General features: G+C 42.1%; 1 protein-coding gene and 1 non-coding gene across 5 annotated transcripts in view; both read left to right on the top strand.

Moving 5' to 3' along the window:
• PRMT7 (protein arginine methyltransferase 7) overlaps positions 1-21504 on the top strand; it is a 41146-nt gene that overhangs the window by 388 nt on the left and 19254 nt on the right. For 3 of the 4 annotated variants that reach the window (XM_006047653.4, XM_044932082.2, XR_006546352.2), the window contains exons 2-5: positions 3215-3392; positions 6167-6203; positions 12741-12890; positions 20145-20253. In XM_006047653.4, the coding sequence (XP_006047715.3) occupies positions 3298-3392; positions 6167-6203; positions 12741-12890; positions 20145-20253 (391 nt within the window). In that variant the 5' untranslated portion in view covers positions 3215-3297. Of the gene's footprint in view, positions 1-3214; positions 3393-6166; positions 6204-12740; positions 12891-20144; positions 20254-21504 lie in introns of those variants that run through there. The other variant, XM_025268923.3, reaches the window with a different exon arrangement.
• On the top strand, positions 10105-10230 carry LOC112580483. Its single transcript, XR_003104881.2, has one exon. It is a non-coding gene; the product is annotated as a small nucleolar RNA SNORA19 (small nucleolar RNA).

Raw genomic sequence — 21504 nt, forward strand, 5'->3', positions numbered from 1 at the left:
TAGCTTGGCTTGTGACTGAGCACCTTCGCGGGGAGTACCTGGCGCCTCCTCTCAGCGACAGAGACCCGCACGTCAGTCTTTCGGAGCTTCAGCTGTCGCACCCTGACTGGTCCATGGTCCCCTGGTTCATAGGTCTTTCCCAGTCACAGTGTTCTCAGTAGTTGGAAACCAGTCTGTTTACCAAACATTGGTCAGAGAGTCCCTGTAAAAGCGTACACCCACCGTTTGTTGTTCAGTCGCTCAGTCGTGTCCGACTCTTTGCGACATCCGCCGTAGATACTCCTTTGCTTAAAACCGTTGAGTGGCTCTCAGTGCATCTAGAACAAAATCAAAACACCTTTCCAAAGTCAGCATGGCACAACGGTTTGCAGAAGCCCACATGCCTAATCTCCCATCATTTCTTCTGCTCAGAGTGCTTCAGTCACTCAGATTTTTGTAACTCTGCACCTAATTCTTGACATTTTACGTCCTGTTCTTGGAAAAGTTGGGGTAAGGATTCCTGAAATATGAGCACTACACTATCATAGCTTTTAACCCCGCTTATCTTTCAGGCCTCAATTTAGATGCTGTTTTCCTCAGAGAGCCTTTCCATAACTTTGTTATTCTCTTTCATAGCACCCTATGCATTTCCTTTCTTGCCCTCAGGTAGTCTGTAATTATTTTATTTACTCTTATTAGGATCTATAAATTCTTGGAGGGCAAGAACCTCCTTTCTCTTTATGGTAGTCCTCCAGTCTTAATACAGTACCTGGCATACAGAAGGTGCCTAGTAAATTTTGAGTGACTGAACCAGAGGTCTACTCTGAAATCTGACTAGTAAAGCAATTAGGGCTTGGCAGTTGATTTCCATCCTCTCCTTGTAAATAACCATGTGATCACACAGCTCTTGGAGAATGAGGAGGAGATTAGAGTATCCTGAATCTAGATTGTGGACTCCTTCTGGGAGAGAGGACAAGTCATAGTAATACATGAGGGGATTCATGTGTGGAAGATATAGTGTTCACCCAGAGAGGTTACAGGACATAGTTTCTGTCCTCAAGCATTTGTTTAGATTTATATGAAACCAGTGACTTCTCTACAGTTCTGAAAAGACACTGTGGTCCTAGTTACAGCCTCTGCAACATCATAGATGAAAAGAGAATTCCATAAATTACAATACTTTACTTCCCCTTAACCTTTAAGTGACTTCACGATTGATTACACATGGACCAGAGGATAAGGGTTTTAGGAGTCTCCACAGTATGGACCCCATCAACGTGTTTGACTTCTTGTTCAATGGAACTTCAGGTTAATTTATTAGTTCACTGTGCATGATTTTTTAAGCCTCTCTAATCTGGTGAAGTACTTTCTCCCTCCCTTCCCCCATCTAAATCCTACCCATCTTTTAAACTTCTTTCTACTACAGCATTTGTTGGAAGTGTTTTCTAAAGCATATTACAGATTATGGTAGTTCTAGATACTCTCCCTTTTAATGACATTAGCTTATGAGATATGCAGAGCTGATTCTAGCAGTGCTTTTCAAGCTGTAGGTTGAAACCCTTTGGTGAGTTATTAAAACAATTTAGTGGATTATGACCTGCATGACAAATAAAAATTAAATAGAGTGGACTATATCAGAGGGTCTTGCCTACATGAAGACTAAGTAATTGTTTTGTGAAACTTTATATTGCGTGTGTGTGTTGTGTCTCAAGGTAAAATATATTTCTTACTGGGGTTGTCAGAAAGCTTGATAACCACTAAATTAGAGACTAGATATACTGAAGTAAGAGTTTTGCTGAAGGACTAATTGACTACTTTGAACCAGGCTAGTGACTGAGTCTTTTCAGAAAAGATTGTTCCCCATCCTCTAGTATAAGAATTCAGTGTTTACTTAGTTTAGATGATTTCAGAAGAAAGTCAGTAACTCTGGCCAGTAAAATGCCTTACAAATGTTTAGGGTCTTGCGGAGTGGGCATTCTTTTTAAAGTTTACAGATGATGGATCAGTGCTTATCAAGAAATGAAGGAAATGGTGGAACACTTACTGTTTTTTGAATAATAAGAGGGAGGGCACTGTGAGAGGCCATGTTTGCTGAGAAGAACCTTCAGATTTTGAGCTGTGGGATTTCTCTCTCAGAAATAGATCTTTGGCAGGAAACAGGCCATATAAGACATTGATCTGGTGACGTTTCATTTATTCGAAGCCTTTTTTTAGACGAAGAAAGTTAAAATTGCTTTTAAAATTCAGTACTGAGTAGATAAGTAATTGACATAACAGTAATATAATAACATAATAATATAACATAATAGTGAGGCACTAAGAAAAACAGTATAATTAGAAAAAGAACAATTACTATTACTTTTGAAGTCTCCTGTGAAGGCCTTTGATTTTGAAGGCCTTTGTGGATTCCATCCTTTTCCCTTCATTCCTATAGGTAACCACTATCATCATTCCCTGTTATGCTTTCGGTGTGATCCCTGAAGACTATATTCTCTGTTGCATAATTATGAATTTCATATGAATACAATCATGTATACTCTGTGGTTTGCTTATTCTTTGGCTTGGTGTTATATTTTTGGGATTGTTCATGTTGAATATTAGCTATGATTTATTTGCTCAGGTGAGGTTTACTTAGGTGAATTGAATTACTATTTCTTTGCATATTTCCTTAAACTAAATTTTACTATTCTAAGACAGTATTGCTGACACTCCTTTACCACTTCACTTTCACTTTTCACTTTCATGCATTGGAGAAGGAAATGGCAACCCACTCCAGTGTTTTTGCCTGGAGAATCCCAGGGACCGGGGAGCCTGGTGGGCTGCCATCTATGGGATCGCACAGAATTGGACACGACTGAAGCGACTTAGCAGCAGCAGCAGCAGCAGTCTCTGTGTTCTCCCTTTTCCTTCTAGGCCTTTCTTCTGCATTATTTCTCTTCTCACCTGCCTTCACCTGAGGCTGTACTCAGGTGCAACTCTGAGGCTCATTTGACCCCATTGAAACCATGGAGGCCTGCTGAAGTTTCCAGATAGCTTTCTGAATTTTTGTCTTAATGATTTTTGATGTGTGCTGAATATAAAACTAAGTAACTCTTGATGGGAAGATCGAAATTCTGATGAACTAATATTTTCAGTGTCTCTGACATTTTCATCCATTTCATGAGTTCTTTTTTTTACCCCTTGTCTTAAAAAAATTCATTTCCCTCTGTATTTTGGGGCGTTATGATTTGAATAGATTTCTGACGATCAGACTTGTCTACAAGAAGTCAACTGGCAAGGCTGCTTTTCTCTGCTAAAGCTGAGAAGCTGATTGACATCATGAAAGTCTTCTGTGGGCGGGCCAATCCGACCACAGGATCTGTGGAGTGGCTGGAGGAGGATGAGCATTATGACTACCACCAGGAGATTGCAAGGTAATGGGGGTTTTTTTGTTTTTCCCCACAGTTCACTGTAGCTGGGTAGGGCCATTGATCTCAAAGCCAATTCCTTGGAATCCAGTCTGAGTGGGGAATAGATTGTCACCAAGTGCTTCTGACCAGGGCAGTGTTGCTCACCAGCAGGTCTGCTCAGCTAGGTAGGTTTGTGTGGGAGTTCCACAAAGTCATACCTGTGTGGAGAGTCAGACATTGTGTAGCAGCCATATCAGAGCCCCAGAGGATTTGTCTAGTGGACCAAAGAGGACCCAGGGTTCAGTAGTAATAACAGCAATAGACGAACTTACGAAATTTAATTATTGAGTCACTGAAATGATGACACATTTATCATATGGTTAAATTCTCTTTAATGGAAAACGTGGGGGAAAGTGAATTATTTTTTTTCCTTTGGAGGGATGTTTAAAAGTATGTCAGTGAGTTACTGTTATTAAGCGATCATTAAGTGTATACAACACTGTGTGAAGGCTGTGAATACCAAAATGAAGAAGATAAGGTTCTGGTTCTCAAAGAACATGCAGATTCGTGGAAGAGACAGATATATAAAAAATTATGACACCATGAGATGAAGATCAGTGGAAATGGGCACAAAAGTGCATGGAAGCATCAAGAACCAGCTCTGCTGGGAGAGTGATAATTTGAATGATTTCCCAAATCTAAAGAGAGAGTGATTGCTTTCCAGGCAGCAGGGATTATGTGCAGACTTGCAGATGAGCTAGTTTGGGGAATGACTAGCAGGTCAGTGTGACTGGAGTGTGGTGAAAAAGTAGCGCTGTGGTGAGGGCGGCTGCTGAAAAGGTAGGTGGGGTCATGTTGTAGTTGATGGGAGCAAAATGCTGGAAGAGGAGCACAGTTCTCTTAAGTTCTAGCTTTGCCACTTAAGTCTGTGACATTGGCCAAGCTTCTAAACTTCTCTGAGCCTCGAAGTAGTAATATGTGCCCCATGTACAGTATAACAGTACATGCCTCAGTATAATAACATGTATCCCATAGTATGATACCCTTTTCTTACCATCGTTTGATGATTGAATGAAGTACAATGTTTGGTACAAAATAAGAGCTCAAACACATTACTTTCCAAGTATTTTGAATGTTATTTTCTGAGTGATTGAAATGTTAAATAGGGAAGAAAATAGATGAGGTTGCATTTTGGAACATTCCCTGAGAGCAGTGTGGAAAGAGCAAACAACTTGTGGGCATTTGGGTAGATACCGCAGCCCCATGGCTGAGACAGCAGAGGTGGAGAGAGGAGGAGAAAGCTTTGAGGGAGCCTAAGTTTGGTAACTCTTGGGTGCAATGATGGAAAGAGAGAGAAAATTCAAGAAGCACCAAGATTTCTGATTTGAGTAAGTGGATGGAAAACAGTTCCATCCCAAGGAGAACACAGGAGGAATGAACGTTGTTGGGAGATGAAGATCAGTATCTGGGTTTGGCCATCCAGATGGAAATGCCAGTAGACAGATAAATTATGGATCTGGACAGTTTGCAGTTATTAGTGAGAGTTGAAGCTGGAAGAGATTGCAGGCTTTCAGAGATTGTGTGGGATAAGAAAGGTAGAGGGCTGAAGAAAGAATCCTGGAATATCTGGTGAGGCAAGACAACAAGCAGGGGATGGCCAGAGAGTAGAAAGGAAGAGAACATTTCAGAAAGGGGAGTGTCTAGCAGGGTCAGAGAAATCTTAGCTGTTAAGTGATGGGAATGAGCTGGTGGTGCTTAGGGAGAGTGATGTCAGTGGAGTGGGAGGAGTGGGTGGGTGATGAGGCAGGGAAGATTGGGTGTGAAAATGTCCCTTTTGAGGTGAAGGAAAGTAGAAAGGACCAGATTTCAACTAAACACTCATAGGTAGGTTCACATGTTAAAAACCTTGGTATGTCATTTAAAAAAAGAAGCAGCAGAACTGTTTGCTTTTGGTGCAGTGCTCCTCAAAATGTGGAGTATGAAGTGCCTGTGTCACAGTTGCCTGGAGCACCAGTTCAAGTGCAGATTTCCAAACTCCAGCTCCATCTTCTGGATCAGAAGTTCTTTGCATGTATTGTGGGAAGCCACATGTTAAAAAAAAAAAAAGCTCTCCATTAATTCTGATGTTGATCGGAAGCTGGAGGCCCTCTTTTTCTTGAGAGTGCCTTAATTCTCACCTGGAACTCTCAGAAAGCATCTTTGGGTTGAATCTGCTGAGTTCTGGGGATTATCCTAACCCTGCCAGAGATTTTTCAGATTTGTGTATTACTATGGTAGAACATACAGATAAGCAGCCCTCTTCTCTGTAGTTTGATGAGCTCTTCCTAGTTGTCCCTGATGACATAAGGGAAAGTGCCTTCATATACACAGCAGGCATATAGATTCTCTTTCCCTGATTGTTCTCCTTGGTGTTCCTTCCGTCTGTGGTTATCCCTGTATACAAATATATGTAAGACTATGTGAAGTGTTAGACACATCTGAGTTGTTCCTGAGGAAAAAAATTATATGATATATAACATGATCAGTATGCTGGGACTGTGGAATTACTGTGACAGGGCTAACTATCACAGGAGTTTCAATCCAAGATTCTTTACTAAAAATAAACATGTTTCACTAAGATTTTTTTTTGCTGCAGTATGAGAGAATGACAGCTTATAGCTCTGTTAAAATAGTTTAAAATGGACCAGGATGTTTGTTCTGTCTGATGTAGGAATGCATTTATGTATGTGAATATTCTCATACGTTGATGTTTATCATTATTAGCAGAGGTTTCTAACTTGTCTTTTTATTTTTTTTAGGTCATCCTATGCTGATATGTTGCATGACAAAGATAGGGTAAGTGTAAAAGGAAACTTATTTATTTATTTGTCTTTTTGAAACTGTTATCTTAAAGTGGTGTTTGAAACCTTCCACTATGTGGTTAAAAACTGCCCCCAGAGGCACGCTGTTAGGATGACACAGAGAGGCAGCAATAGGGTGCACTGCTTGGGAAAGAAGGAGTCTGGGTCCTTCTTGCTCCTCTGTTACTGACTTGAGCATGACCTTGGAGAAAACATGAGACCTCTGCAGATCTCACTTATTAGAATTTATAATGAGTGGGCCATACTAGCTGATTTCCATGATCTCTAGATACAAAATACAGTTTTACCTGGAATAGTTACTTTGTAATTTTAAAATAGAATCTCTAGAGGTCACTGCAGACTGTATTTTGTAAAGTATATTTGGCTTTCACTGCAGAATTACATTTCAGCTTTTCTCCTTCATTTTTGTTTCATCTGAGTTCTCTTTGTTTGAATTATGTTATAATTCTGGTCTTATCATGGTTAGCAACCCAGGATTTCCTGGTCTCCCAGAGTGCTTAACTAGTCAGCCTCATCCAGATCGTTCGGAAATTGGGAGGCTTGAAGGAGAGGGATGCAGAGCCAGGCTTAAAAACTGAGCAGTGCTTGGCAGAAGGATCAAGGCACATGGTAGGGCTGGTCATGAGGCTGTGTTGATGGCAGTGTCTCTTTCACCCAGCCCGGATTAACTGCCTGCTTCTTGGCAACACTGTGACAGAAGGGCCTCCTTAAGCACCATTAGTGTTCAGACTACACCACAGGGGCTAAGTGCCTCCCTCATTTTTGTCAAATATCCAAGTGCCTTTGCTGATGTGCTGAGGAATTACAGAATGGGGAACAAACATTGTTGGCTTTTGACTAATCCTCTGTAGTTTAATGTTCTTGACTTCTTGTTGGACTCATGGGCCTGTGAGCCTCTCTGATTTTTAGTGTCGTCTCTAGAGAGAGTCCTTTTTGACTCAGCTTCCAGAGGATTTGGACAAATGGTGGTATCATGCATCCGGTCAGCCAAGCCAGAAAGATGATGTCTTTCCCTTATCTAAGCCTGTAGTTGATTGACCACCAAATTCTATTGTTCTTTCAACCCCACTGCCTGCTCAGCAGTCATTGACTGGTGTTGGCCCCTCTTTTCCTTCCTCTGTGCTGCTGCTGCTAAGTCGCTTCAGTCGTGTCCAACTCTGTGCGACCCCATAGACGGCAGCCCATGAGGCTCCCCCGTCCCTGGGATTCTCTAGGCAAGAACACTGGAGTGGGTTGCCATTTCCTTCTCCAATGCATGAAAGTAAAAAGTGAAAGTAAAGTCGCTCAGTCGTGCCCGACTCTTAGCGACCCCATGGACTGCAGCCTACCAGGCTCCTCCATCCATGGTATTTTCCAGGCAAGGGTACTGGAGTGGGGTGCCATTGCCTTCTCCGCCTTCCTCTGTACAGCAGCCCTAAAACCCTTCAGTGTCCTCTTGCTGCCTTTGAGGTAAACTTCAAATTCCTTGATGGAACATTCCCGAGTCTTCATTATTTAACTCTTAACTTCTATTCTCCTCTTCCCAGTTCTACACATGAGGAAATGGAGTCAGAAGTTGCTGGTTAGTGACAGTCAAGAAAAACATGTTTCTCTGTACTTTTGTATGGTTCCTTACATTTTGTTGTTGTTTTAAAACACTTCTATTATCCCATAAAATCAATCCTGGTACTCAATCTTCTGGTTGCCACCCCCCCCCCCCCCCCCACAAGGCAACCACTGATAGATTTTTCTGTCTGTATAGTTTTTGCCTTTTTTGGAAATTTCATCTTAATGAAGTCATATAATTTGTAGTCTATGTGTCTTTTTTCCTTCATTCATCATTTGAGGGTCATTCATGTTGAGTGTGTTAGTATCCATTCCTTTGTATTGCTGAGTAATACTCCATTATATGGATAAACTGTATTTTATCCATTTACCAGTTGATAGACATTTGGATTGTTTCCAGTTTTTGGCTGTTCTGAATAGTCCTGCTTTGAACATTCACATGTAAGTCTTTGTGTGGACATGTTTTCATTTCTTTCATATAAATATATCAGAGTAGAATTGCTGGGTCTATATGTTGAATGTACATTATTTAACTTTGTAGTTTTAATATATTTGGAAGGCAAATAAGCACATGAAATTATTTTTTCTAATGACTAATAGTGTCAAACATCATTTTATGTGCTTATTTGCCATCCAAATATCATCTTTAGTGTAGTCTAGGATTATGAACTCACATAGGACTCTTTATGGATACTGCTAGTTGTCTTTTAAGAAGCTCCAGGCAATGGCACCCCACTCCAGTACCCTTGCCTGGAAAATCCCGTGGATGGAGGAGCCTAGTAGGCTGCAGTCCATGGGGTCGCTAGGAGTCGGACATGCCTGAGCGACTTCACTTTCACTTTTCACTTTCATGCATTGGAGAAGGAAATGGCAACCTGCCGAGGTCCAGCCCCGGCTGATCCAGGGTATTCGAAGGGGAGATGGTGTCGGCGACCTATTCAAATGTTAATTAGAGATATAAAGAGTAATAGAATGAGGATAGCTCAGTGGGAAAATTCAGTGGAGAAAAGAGGCTGAGTAGCTTGGTTTACGCGGAAAATCAATATAACCTGTGACACCAGGTTAGCTCTGACCAGGGAGGCCGCAGGCGCCCTCTTGAATAGCGGAAGGTGCCCCACCTTAGACACCTTCTCGAGTGGGTCTTAGAAGCCCAGGCAAATAAATGGTCACAGAGGACCTCCGTGCTCCAGATGGAGACTTCAGCCAGAATGTGAAAAGAAAGAATGACATGGGGAGACCAAGCTCTGGTGAGCAAGGCCCGTAGCTTTATTTTCAACAGGGGCTTTTATACCCTAAGTTACACATAGAGGATAATAGGGGATGCAAAGTCAGCAGTCTTTGATCCTTATCAAAAACCAGGGTTTCTTTCCTGTAAATTTATCGTATACAAATGGTTTAGGTGATTTACATCATCTGGCCAGAAGGCCTATTAACATTTTATGACTCTTGACAAGGACTTATCAACCATAAGACTTATTTTCTCTAAGAGTAATTATTTTAAGGTTTGGCGCCATCTTCCGAAGATAAAATTGCATTCCTATAGGGTGGATGTGTAATGGGTTTACAAAGGAAAGAATTTATTACCTTAAGGGTCTAAAGTTACTAACACCAAGGCCACTACTTATTTTTTCTACATACCAACTATATTAATTAATACACATTCAAGGATACAATTCAGGGGATGTGGAAACTTGGCAACAAGCATTGGCTCATCAATGAAATCTTTTACTAGTTTTATTCTGACAGTTTCTAACTCTCTGAGAGGCTCTAAGCTATTTGAATATCTTAAGCTTCCCGTGCCTCTCGAGGCTGGGAGACTGTAAACAATCGTATGCATAGCTGTAGGAGTCCGGGTAAACTTGTCAGGCGAGTTAGAGAGCCATCTGAAGGGTTTGGATTTAAACACTCCTAATTGCCCAGGAACTTTATTAATTAGAGCTGTAAGTTAGCTCTTTGACAGAGAGAGTGAGATGGTGATGGGGGACAGCCCCCAGTAAAGTCAGAGGTGAGAGCACAAAGCAATAAAGTAGGCAGACTCTGGTTTTTTGGGGGTAGATGCTCGAGAATATCCGGGGGGGGACTCCCGAGGCTCGATCCCGCCTTTGCGTATGCCAAGCCTCCTTCCTCATGACCTTTGTCACGAGTGGAATGTCTCTGGCCGGCTCCTGGCAGCAACCCACTCCAGTGTTCTTGCCTGGAGAATCCCAGGGATGGGGGAACCTGGTGGGCTGCCGTCAATGGGGTCGCACAGAGTTGGACACGACTGAAGCGACTTAGCAGCAGCAGCAGCAGTAGTAACTTCAAAGTTGGATGTTTAAAAAGTGATCGCTGTGCACATTTCATTGTCTTTTTTGTTTATGTCAGAGAAAAGATATTTCTGATGTGCTAAATAAACGTGGAGGTAAATTAGCAGCATGACTAATTTAGTCATTGCTGTCAGTCACCTTCAGACAACAGTCAATAACTTCCAAGTTACATTTTGTATTTTTTTGCATTGTGTGATGGTTTTGTATGTTAGGAAAATTGAAAAAGTATTGCAGGTATTTTAGTATTTGTTGTATAGAAAATACAACTTTTTTAAATTAAAAAATAATTAAAATGATAGCTCATTTAATGTATGTTATTTATTTGGCACGTATCCCAACCCTGTTTCCTGTTGAGGATGCTGCTGATGAGGGTTCTCAGGTGATCGGCTCGCAGACTGAACTGAAGCTCCCGAACCAGCTCCTAGACCTGCTCTCTTTCCATTACCGCACAGCCACAGCTACACAGAGAAATCTGCACCCTCCTGCTTTTTGTGGAAATAGTGTATTTGATGTTCATTTTCCTAGTTCAACAATTCTATCAGTTGCCATCCTGATTTATTTTAACTTTTTTTCTTTCTTTGCCATAAAAAGCACGTAACATAAAATGCCATACTGATTTTATCCAAGACAAAAATGCAATTACTTTAGGAGTCAAATATTTCTATGAGGCTTATTGTGAAAAATAACAGTCCCCTGGTGTATCATTTCCCCCAGACAAAACATTTTTATGCTTACACTCAGAGGCAACCTCCTTTCTTCTCTTTGAGCTGTTTGTTTTATGTTTACTTCCAGACCTAAATAACTATTATCTATTGACTTCCCACTGTAAGAGCTAAGAATCTGATATTCTTTCAGCTCCTCCTTCCCACTCGTTCTCCTTTCCTCCCAGCACAGTTATAGTTTTTGCAAAATTAATATTCAGTGTTTCAGTAGGCAAGTCACTTAAATTGTTTATGCCTCTGTTTTCTCATCTGTAAAATAGGGATAGCAATAATACCCCCTTTTGTGATGAGGTAAGCGCTTATATAAACGTGTGTTAGTTAAAATCATGTTGACTTTATTAGGCATGTATAAACACTGTTCACAGTTGAGCTATGTGATAATTTTGATTGCTGTTCCTTTCTTGCATTATTCTTTGTTAATAATTAACTTATTTTTGCTTTATGTTTTATGTAGTCATCCTTTTATGTCCATACTTTCTCCCAGTAGTCTAAAATTTCTTTCCAAAGGAAGGTCAAAACAGTCAGCTGTTCTGTCAGTTTCATCTTAGAGATTGTTCCTGGGTCATTTTCCCTGGCCTCAGTCTGGACTAGGTGCATTCTAGACCTGCGATTCTTGTTGTCTGCAGATCTCCTTTGCTCCTCTTTTTGTATTGAGTCCTCCATTTCCTGGGTCTCCTTGTGTTCCTCTTTGGTTCCCTCCCTCTTTAGTGAAGCTCATCCTTTATCACATTACTCTGAGAGGGTTCATGGGGAGTAAGGTTTTTGAGGCTTGGCTTACCTGAAAACGTCTTTATTCTGTCCTCACACTAAGGGCTGGATTCTAGTTTGGAAATCACTTCATAATTTTGACATTATCACTCCATTTGCTTTTAGAGTTCAGTGTTGCTATTTTGAAATATAGTACTATTCTTTTTTTTTTTTTTTTTGGCTGCACCACACAGCCTGTGAGATCCTAGGGCCAGGTACTTAATTAGCCAAAGTGTTACAGAGGAAAAAAAAATATATATATATATCTGATTAAATTACTAAGGACCTGAACTAAAAACAAAGAAACAATTTCCTGAGAAGAAAATATTTTTTAGCCCAGGAAGCTGTATGAATTAAGAGTCTAGTGAGGAAACCAAAAGCCACATTATATGTTTCAGTGGGCTCCCCTGGTGGCTTAGTGGTAAAGAATCCCCCTGCCAATGCAGGAGACATGAGTTCAATCCCTGGGTCTTGAAGATACCCTGGAGGAGGAAATGGCAACCCACTCCAGTGTTCTTACCTAGAAAATTCCATGAACAGACGAGTCTGGTGGGCTACAGTCCATGGGGTTGCAAAGAGTCAGACACCACTGGGCACACAAGCATATGCATCTGTTTCAAGAGAAGGAATTGGTTACAGAGGTATGGGAGGACTGGGAAGCACCAGGGTAACCTTGTGGTAGTAATTGCAGAAAGCAGTTCCTTTACCTGGGGACACAAAGGGAGAAGACTGGAGTTCCCAGAACCTAGACGTGTGGAGGAGAGGTCCTGTGGAGCTGATGCTCAGATCTCTGAAGGGAATTGCTGCTTGAGTGCTGCTCCTAGCTCTGAAGGGCCTGAAGAGAGTGCACATGTGGGAAGGAACAAGCTTTCTCCATTCTCTAGTTCGCATGTTGTCCAGTCGTCTAAAAGCTGGAAAGAGGAGAGTGTGGTTTGCAGAGCGTGAGCCTCAGCATCTCTAAGCAGATTATGGAAGAGTGGGTGTGGAGGAGAGACGCAATTACTTTATAAATTTAAGAGGCTGACCCAGTGCTCCCGGAGCCTCGGGAGGCCTGTTCAACTCAACCAGTGCAAGCCACAGAGGCCACAGGGTCGGGACTTCACTCTGCTGCTGCTATCCGTGACTCTAAAACTTCACAAAGCACTTATAATAACTGGTATGAAGTAACAGTTGTTTCTCCCTTTCTCTTAGAATATGAAATACTACCAGGGCATCCGGGCTGCTGTGAGCCGGGTGAAGGACAGAGGACAGAAGGCCTTGGTTCTTGACATTGGCACTGGCACAGGACTCTTGTCAATGATGGCGGTCACGGCTGGTGCCGACTTCTGCTATGCCATTGAGGTGAGCCACGCTCTTCATGTGTATGTTCTCTGTCCTGTGTGGAAAGTCTCTTGTGTGCCTTGCACTCTCCCGGTCCGTTTCTTCACAGACATACATGGAGTGTTCGCTCCATGCCAAGCACAGTGCCAGGTTCTGAGGACACAGAGATGAATCAGACACCATTCTTTCCTCCAGGAGCTCATTTTCTTCTCTGAAAACAGTGATTCTCAGCCTTGACTGAACATCAGAATCACTGAGGAGCTTTTAAAAAATTCTAATGCCTAATCAGTCATTGTCCTGCACGCCCCCGCCCCCGATTTTAATTAATAGTTCTGGAATGTGGCCTGAGCATTGGGATTTTTTAAAGTGCATCAAGGTTGAGATCTACTACCTTAAATGTCCTGACAGAGCTAGCTATCTTACTGCATTTACCCATAGTTTGGCAATCTGCCATTTCACTCCTTTAATAAAATATTAAACAAAATTATTTTTCTGGTAATGCAAATAATAAGCTTCCCAGGTGGCAGTAGTGGTAAAGAACCCGCCTGCCAATGCAGGAGATGCAAGAGACACAGGTTGGATTCCTTGATCAGAGATACCCTAGAGCTGGAGGAGGGTATGGCAACCCACTCCAGTATTCTTGCCTGGAGAATCCCATGGACAAAGGAGCTTGGTGGGCTATAGTCCATAGGGTTTCAAGGAGTCAGACGAGTCTGAAACAGCTTAGCACACATGCATCCATGCGTGCAATGTGAATAATACATACCACTATAGGAAATTTGGTAAATATGAAGAAGTGTATTGACTCAATAGATAACTAACCATTGTTAAAATTTTGGTGTATTTTGCCCTACAAAAGTTGTTTCATATGGCGATTAAGTTGCAGATGACAAAGTCCCAAAATAACAGTGGCTTAAACAGAAGTTTTTTGCTTTCTCCCATAAAGTATAGAGGTCAGCACTCTAGGGTGTTCTGCCTAGACTCCTTCCAGCACCTGCCCCCTACCCCCATGTCTACAGGGTGGCCCTCAAGCACATAGTCTAGAAGGGTGACAGTTTAGGCTGAGGGAATACCATGGTGTGTTTGGAACAGTGTTGTCCAGAGTTGTGGCAAATGGTGTCATGGTAGAAAAACCCAGAAAGGTAGATTGTAGCCAGACTCTGGAAGACCTGAGTGTCACATTAAAGACTTTAATATTGTGAGTTAGGTGTTAATGGGCTTCAAGTTTCTGTGATAGTCCAATGGTAGTGGTAAGGTTGTGTGTGTGTGCATGTACCCACATGCAATTCTGTACACTTGTCTTAGCATTTCATTAAAATGATTAAGGGTCATTCTTTGCCTTTGGGGGTGTCATCAAGGCTCTTCCAATGGTAGTGGTAAGGTTGTGTGTGTGTGCATGTACCCACATGCAATTCTGTACACTTGTCTTAGCATTTCATTAAAATGATTAAGGGTCATTCTTTGCCTTTGGGGGTGTCATCAAGGCTCTGAGCTGATACAGAGAAATCAGTATTTGAGGATAGTTGCCTTGATAGCCTCAAGTAGATTTTATCTTCATAAATGAAGAAGCCAAGACACAGAGGTTAAAGTCTTAAGTCCCACATTTAATAAGTAGGAGGGCTAGACCTGGATCTTGGTCTTTTGGTTCCTAATTTGGTGCTCACTCCACACTGGTAGCTTTGATAGGACGGTGTATGTGTGTGTGAGAGAGAGTGCTAGTGTGGGTGTCTAGGGTGGAGGCAGGGATGCCATTGATGATAAGAGGAGTCCCTCTTTCCAGTAACTTATTTTGTGGGAAAGACCCTGCATTTCATTTTGGACATGTTATGTATGAGACAGCTGTTGGGGCAGGAGCCAGTACCTTTGTGGACTGCTAATGAAAAATATAGGATGAGAACATACTTTTTGATAGTATTGGTAGAACTGTTTTCTTAGATTTTTCCATATTTCCATCTCACTTACCTGGATTTCTAATCTCTTGCTATCCTGGCTTGTGACTGTCAGACCTCTTCCATTTGACTCTTCAGATCTTTATGGTGGCCTCCCAGTTTTTGCTCTGATGACTACCTGGTTGATTCTTTGGTCTTCCTGTCTTTGGACTGCCCTGTGGTTTGCAGCTCCGCCTGAACTGCATGGCAACAGGAAAGACAGGTCCAGAAGAATGAGTGAGAGAGAACCTGATGGTCCCTAGAGACGGGAGTCTGAACCTTTTGAGGGTGGCGTGTACAGTGGATTTGGGACTCACTTGCTAAAGATATGACAGGTTAAAGCTGGCAGTGTAGGGGGCTGTCCAGGGCGAGAGAGTAGACTGAAAAAAGCAAAGGCAGGATGTGTTCAGGGGGCTGAGGGAACAAGAGTGGCCATGAAGTCAAGTCCAGTCAGAAGTGAAGAGACCCTAGAAGGCAGGTGCAGATGGCGTGGAAGTCATGAGAAAGAGGGAGTGATCAGCAAGTGTGGATGTTACTAGAGCAGCACTGTCTATTAGAACTTTGTGATGGTGAAAATCTGTGACTGTGCTGTCCCGTATCATGGTCCCTAGCCACATGTGGCTGCTAAGTACTTGAAATGTGACTAGGAGGACAGCTCCTCCTAGGCCTAAGGAGCTGAAATTTTAAAATATTACTCCATTTTAATCCATTTACATCTAAATAGCTACATGTGGCTACTGTATTAGTGCAAGTATGGAAATTAAGCAGAATGGGGGCTGAGAAAGCTATGGGTTGGCAGCTAAGAGGTTATTGGTGACCCCCTTTAGGCAATATTTTCAGGAGAGTAGGGTTGAGGATTGGATGGAATATAAGAAATTACCTGCATTGTCTGCAGGCTACTCTTTTAGTACATTTGAAAAGGAAGGAATCTTGGGGAAGGTGTGTTGGTTACAGTGACTTCTGTGGCACAATGCCTTGAAAACCAAGCATGATCCTGGCTTCCTCATTTTCTTTCTCCTTTTTAAGGGCAAAAAGAACATTCCCAGGAATCTCTAGCAAACCTCTCCTTGGATATATCATTGGCCAAAATAAAGTTAAATGCTGTTTAATTTATTTCATTTACCTGGCAAGAAAGATTCACTTGCTCTTAGACCAGACAGTACATCCCTTGAAAGAAGATTAGTTCTGCAAACTGATTTGAGGGCTAGGGGAGAACACAGGATGATGATGTTGAGAAATCAGCTTCAGGGTTCATTCGATACTGTTTGAGGTGAGTTCTTGAGTTCTTGGTGGCTGAGGAAGAGGCTGTGAAGGACAGACTCTGCAGGGTCAGCAGAGGAGATAAATGAAGGGGCAGGAGGGCTGAGAGGATGGTAAGAGCACGTGATACTTTTGGGGTGGAGGCAGACTGATTGGTGAGAATTGAGGGTCTGAGGCCCTCCAACGACATCAAAACCATCAAACTAGAGCCTTGAAATAATTTGAAACAGATTGTGAATGTTTTTTTCCCCCTACCCGAGCACATATTTTTTGTAGAAGTATATAGCATTTTCCTCTTAATTGTAATAGAAATATGCTTTTGTGCAGAAAATATAGGTGGATGCAGAAAAGGTCTTAGAAAAAAATGGAAATCTTGTCATTATGACTGGTCACTTTATCATTTTCTAGAATCAAAATCATTTCTAAAATTGAAAAAGGCAAAATAGTTGTCCGAGGAGGCCTTAAAATAGCTGAGAAGAGAAGAGACATGAAAGGCAAAGGAGAAAAGGAAAGATATACCCATCTGAATACAGAGTTCCAAAGAATAGCAAGGAGAGATAAGAAAACCTTCCTAAGTGAACAATGCAAAGAAATAGAGGAAAACAATAGAATGGGAAAGACTAGAGATCTCTTCAAGAAAATTAGAGATACCAAGGGAACATTTCATGCAAAGATGGGCTCGATAAAGGACAGAAATGGTATGGACCTAACAGAAGCAGAAGATATTAAGAGGAGGTGGCAAGAATACATAGAAGAACTATGCAAAAAAGATCTTCATGACCCAGATGACTACAATGGCGTGATCATCCACCTAGAGCCAGACAGAAGGCAATGGCACCCCACTCCAGTACTCTTGCCTGGAAAATCCCATGGATGGAGGAGCCTGGTAGGCTGCAGTCCATGGGGTCGCGAAGAGTCGGATATGACTGAGCGACTTCACTTTCACTTTTTACTTTCACGCATTGGAAGAAGGAAATGGCAACCCACTCCAGTGTTCTTGCCTGGAGAATCCCAGGGACGGGGGAGCCTGGTGGGCTGCCGTCTATGGGGTTGCACAGAGTCGGACACGACTGAAGTGACGCAGCAGCAGCAGCAGCAGCAGGAAGCATCACTATGAGCAAAGCTAGTGGAGGTGATGGAATTCCAGTTGCGTTATTTCAAATCCTAAAAGATGGTGCTGTGAAAGTACTGCACTCCATATGCCAGAAAATTTGGAAAACTCAGCAGTGGCCACAGGACTGGAAAAGGTCAGTTTTCATTCCAATCCCAAAGAATGGCAATGCCAAAGAATGTTCAAACTACCACACAATTGCACTCATCTCACACTCTAGCAAAGTAATGCTCAAAATTTTCCAAGCCAGGTTTCAACAGTATGTGAACCGAGAACTTCCAGATGTTCAAGCTGGATTTAGAAAAGCCAGAGGAACCAGAGATCAAATTGCCAGCATTCACGACATCTTTGAAAAAGCAGAGAGTTATAGAAAAACATCTAATTCTGCTTTGTGACTACACCAAGCTTTTGACTATGTGGATCACAACAAACTGTGGAACATTCTTCAGGAGATGGGAATACCAGACCACCTTACCTTCCACCTGAGAAATCTGTATGCAACAACAGTTAGAACTGGACATGGAACAACAGACTGGTTCCAAATAGGAAAAGGAGTACGTCAAGGCTGTATATTGTCACCCTGCTTATTTAACGTATATGCAGAGAACATCATGTGAAATGCGGGGCTGGATGAAGCACAGGCTGGAATCAAGATTGCTTGGAGAAATATCAATAACCTCAGATATGCAGATGACACCACTCTTATGGCAGAAAGTGAAGAAGAACTAAAGCACCTCTTGATGAAAGTGAAAGAGGAGAGTGAAAAAGTTGCCTTAAAACTCAACATTCAGAAACCTAAGATCATGGCATCTGGTCCCATCACTTCATGGCAAATAGATGGGGAAACAGTGGCTGACTGTTTTGGGGGGCTCCAGAATCACTGCAGATGGTGAGTGCAGCCATGAAATTAAAAGACACTTACTCCTTGAAAGAAAATTTATGACCAACCTAGACAGCATATTAAAAAGCAGAGACATTGCTGACAAAGGTCTGCCTAGTCAAAGCTATGGTTTTTCCAGTAGTCATGTATGGATGTAAGAGTTGGACTGTAAAGAAAGCTGAGTGCCGAAGAATTGATGCTTTTGAACTGTGGTGTTGGAGAAGACTCTTGAGATTCCCTTGGACTGCAAGGAGATCCAACCAGTCAATTTCCTGTATATTCAGGAAATGAGTCCTGAATATTCATTGGAAGGACTGATGCTGAAGCTGAAACTCCAATACTTTGATCATCTGATGCAAAGAATTGACTCACTGGAAAATACTCTGATGCTGGGAAAGATTGAAGGCAGGAGGAGAAGGGAATGACAGAGGATAAGATGGTTGGATGGCATCACCAACTTGATGGGCATGAGTTAGAGCAAGCTCTGGGAGTTAGTGATGGATAGGGAAGCCTGGCATGCTGCTGTTCATGGGGTTGCAAAGAGTCGGACACAGTTGACCAGCTGAACTGAAATTTCCTCTATGTGCGTATGGCTGCATGTGCATCTGTATGTTTCATGCAGTGATGTAGTCAGAGCTATGCAATCTAAATTGGGCAGGTGGGAAACTAAGAGATAGAGGAGCTTATGTTTAGGGACACATGAAGGGTTCAGGAAGGACTTCCATCAGAAGGGGATTTGTGCTGCCCTGAAAAGCTGGGTTTGCTTTGGCAGGTGGTGGTAGGGCAGAGAAGGCTCAGGCTTGCCTCCTGCCTATACAGTCAGGAGATGAGTGTGGCTGTAGCATTGGTAGTGCATACGTGTATTGGGGGTGGTGGTGGGAGGGGAGGAAGGCTGGGTAAAAGTAAGGTGGTCCGTAGTATGGAGGGCCTCAGATACCATAAGAGAATAGAGGCTGTGTTCCACTAGCAGTGGGGATTTGAGACAGTTTTGAGCAGGAGGGTGAGGTGCTCACACTTCATATCTAATATAGTCTCACCTTCCTCTAGAGAGCACATCACTTCACATCCCAGGTCCCCAGTCATGGTTTTGTGAGGCACATCCCCTTTGCATCTCCCTCTAGCATAGCACTGATACTGCCATCCTTACTAGGTGGTGTAGTCTCCTTGGAAGTCCTCTGCAGCCCTCCTTTGCCTGGCATGTAATGGGAACACCTAGCTGCAAGTTAAACCTAGTAGAATCTCATCCTTTTGTGTTCATTTCCATGACACACATTTAGAGATGCATTTAAATTACATAGGTGAAATCTTGTGTATTTAGATCAAAACAGCCCAACAAAATATTTTGCCTGTATCAAATGGTAACAAAGGTACATTTTGTGTATTCAGGAAGAAATTCCATAATTGAGGCCTCTTTTACTTCAAATCAGAGGACCAGAATCAAGGTATATCTTGCTAACCAGGTGTTCAGTTCAATTCAGTTGCTCAGCCTTCTGGAAGCTGGGTCAAAAAGGACCCTCTCTGGAGATGACACTAAAAATCAGAGAGGCTCACAGGCCCCTGAGTCCAGCAAGAAGTCAAGAACGTTAAACTACAGTTCAGTTCAGTTCAGTCACTCAGTCTTGTCCAACTCTTTGTGACCCCATGAACCGCAGCGCGCCAGGCCTCCCTGTCCATCACCAACTCCTGGAGTCCACCCAAACCCATGTCCATTGAGTTGGTGATGCCATCCAGCCATCTCATCCTCTGCCGTCCCCTTCTCCTCCTGCCCTCAATCTTTCCTAGCATCAGGGTCTTTTCCGATGAATCAGCTGTTCACATCAGGTGGCCAAAGTATAGGAGTTTCAGCTTCAGCATCAGTCCTTCCAATGAACACCCAGGACTGATCTCCTTCAGAATGGACTGGTTGGATCTCCTTGCAGTCCAAGGGACTCTCAAGAGTCTTCTCCAACACCACAGTTCAAAAGCATCAATTCTTCGGCGCTCAGCTTTCTTTATAGTCCAACTCTCACATCCATACATGACTATTGCAAAAACCGGGTGTTAGGATGTTATTTAACTTACTGCTTATTTTTATTTGGGTTTTCACTAATTTTTAGGTTTTCAAGCCTATGGCTGACGCTGCTGTGAAGATTGTGGAGAAAAACGGCTTCAGTGATAAGATTAAGGTTATCAATAAGCATTCCACTGAGGTGACTATAGGACCAGGTGAGAGCAACATATCTTGTGACAAAAGCTTTACTTGCTCTTGTGGGAGAGAGAAAAAGGTTTATTCCAGCTTCTGGGAGAGATATACCCAGGTAATTGCACAGAATTGGGACCTCTCCATGTGCTGGTCTAAAGATAAGCACTTCTCTATTAGTTTATTTCTCCACTAATTAAAATAAATGAGGAATGAGTAAACCAGAGCTAATCAAGTATATGAGTGTTGATGTAAATAAATGAAACCTTTTGCTTAAGCAAGTTGAAATACTTGTCTGGCTCAATTTATCTGGTTTTGAGTTTTATTAGACAGAAGCAAAACAGTAAAAGGTTGACAGTGAGAGGTTCGCTTAGTTCCAGTATCCGGTCTCAGTATCCAGCATAAGAGGTTTGCCTGTGTAACTTGGTCTTCAGATTTTCAGAATACTTTTTATAGTTTGGGAATTTGAATCGGACTTTTGACATTTCACATGCTACTGATACAGGGAGAGTACAGTGAAAAAGATTTACAAGAGAAACTTCTAGCATGAGGTTATGGATATTAAACATGCAGTATTTTAAAAAAAGCATCTACCTAAATTTAGCATTTTTCTCACATTTGAAAAGCTTTTTTTTTATGGAAGATCTGGAACATGCACAAAAGAAGGGATTGATACTCCCTTTATTTATTTTTAAAATGTACCATACATACAAAAGAGTGCACAGATCATCCCATTTTTAATCAACATTACTGAGGTATGATTTATTTATTTATTTATTTGGCCACACCGCATGGCTTGTGGGATCTTAGTTCCCTGACCAGGGATTGAACCCGGGCCCTCAGCGGTGAAAGTACAGAGTCTTAACCACTGGCTGCTAGGGAATTTCCTATTGAGGTGTAATTTATATAACGTGGATGTACCCATTTGAAGTGTATAGTTTCAGTTTTAACAAATGTAAACACAGTTGTCACCACTTCTACCATCAAGATACTAGAATGTCTCCATCGTGCCCAAAGAGATTCCTCGTGACCCTTTACAGGCATTCCATCCATATCTGTGGCCCTAGGCACTCACTCATCTGCTTTCTCCATTATAGATTAGATCTGCCTTTTCTAGAATTTTGAGTACAATTATAGTGTGTACTTTTCTGTGTCTGCTTTCTTTTTTGTAGTACAGGGTTTTTGAGTTTTGTCCAGTGTTTTATGTATCAAGTGTTCATTTCTTTCTGTTAGTGAGCATCACTCATGTGGATACATTCCATACTCTGTTCATTGCT

This window comes from Bubalus bubalis, chromosome 18, assembly GCF_019923935.1.
Source record: "Bubalus bubalis isolate 160015118507 breed Murrah chromosome 18, NDDB_SH_1, whole genome shotgun sequence".
Classification (NCBI taxonomy): Eukaryota; Metazoa; Chordata; class Mammalia; order Artiodactyla; family Bovidae; genus Bubalus; species Bubalus bubalis.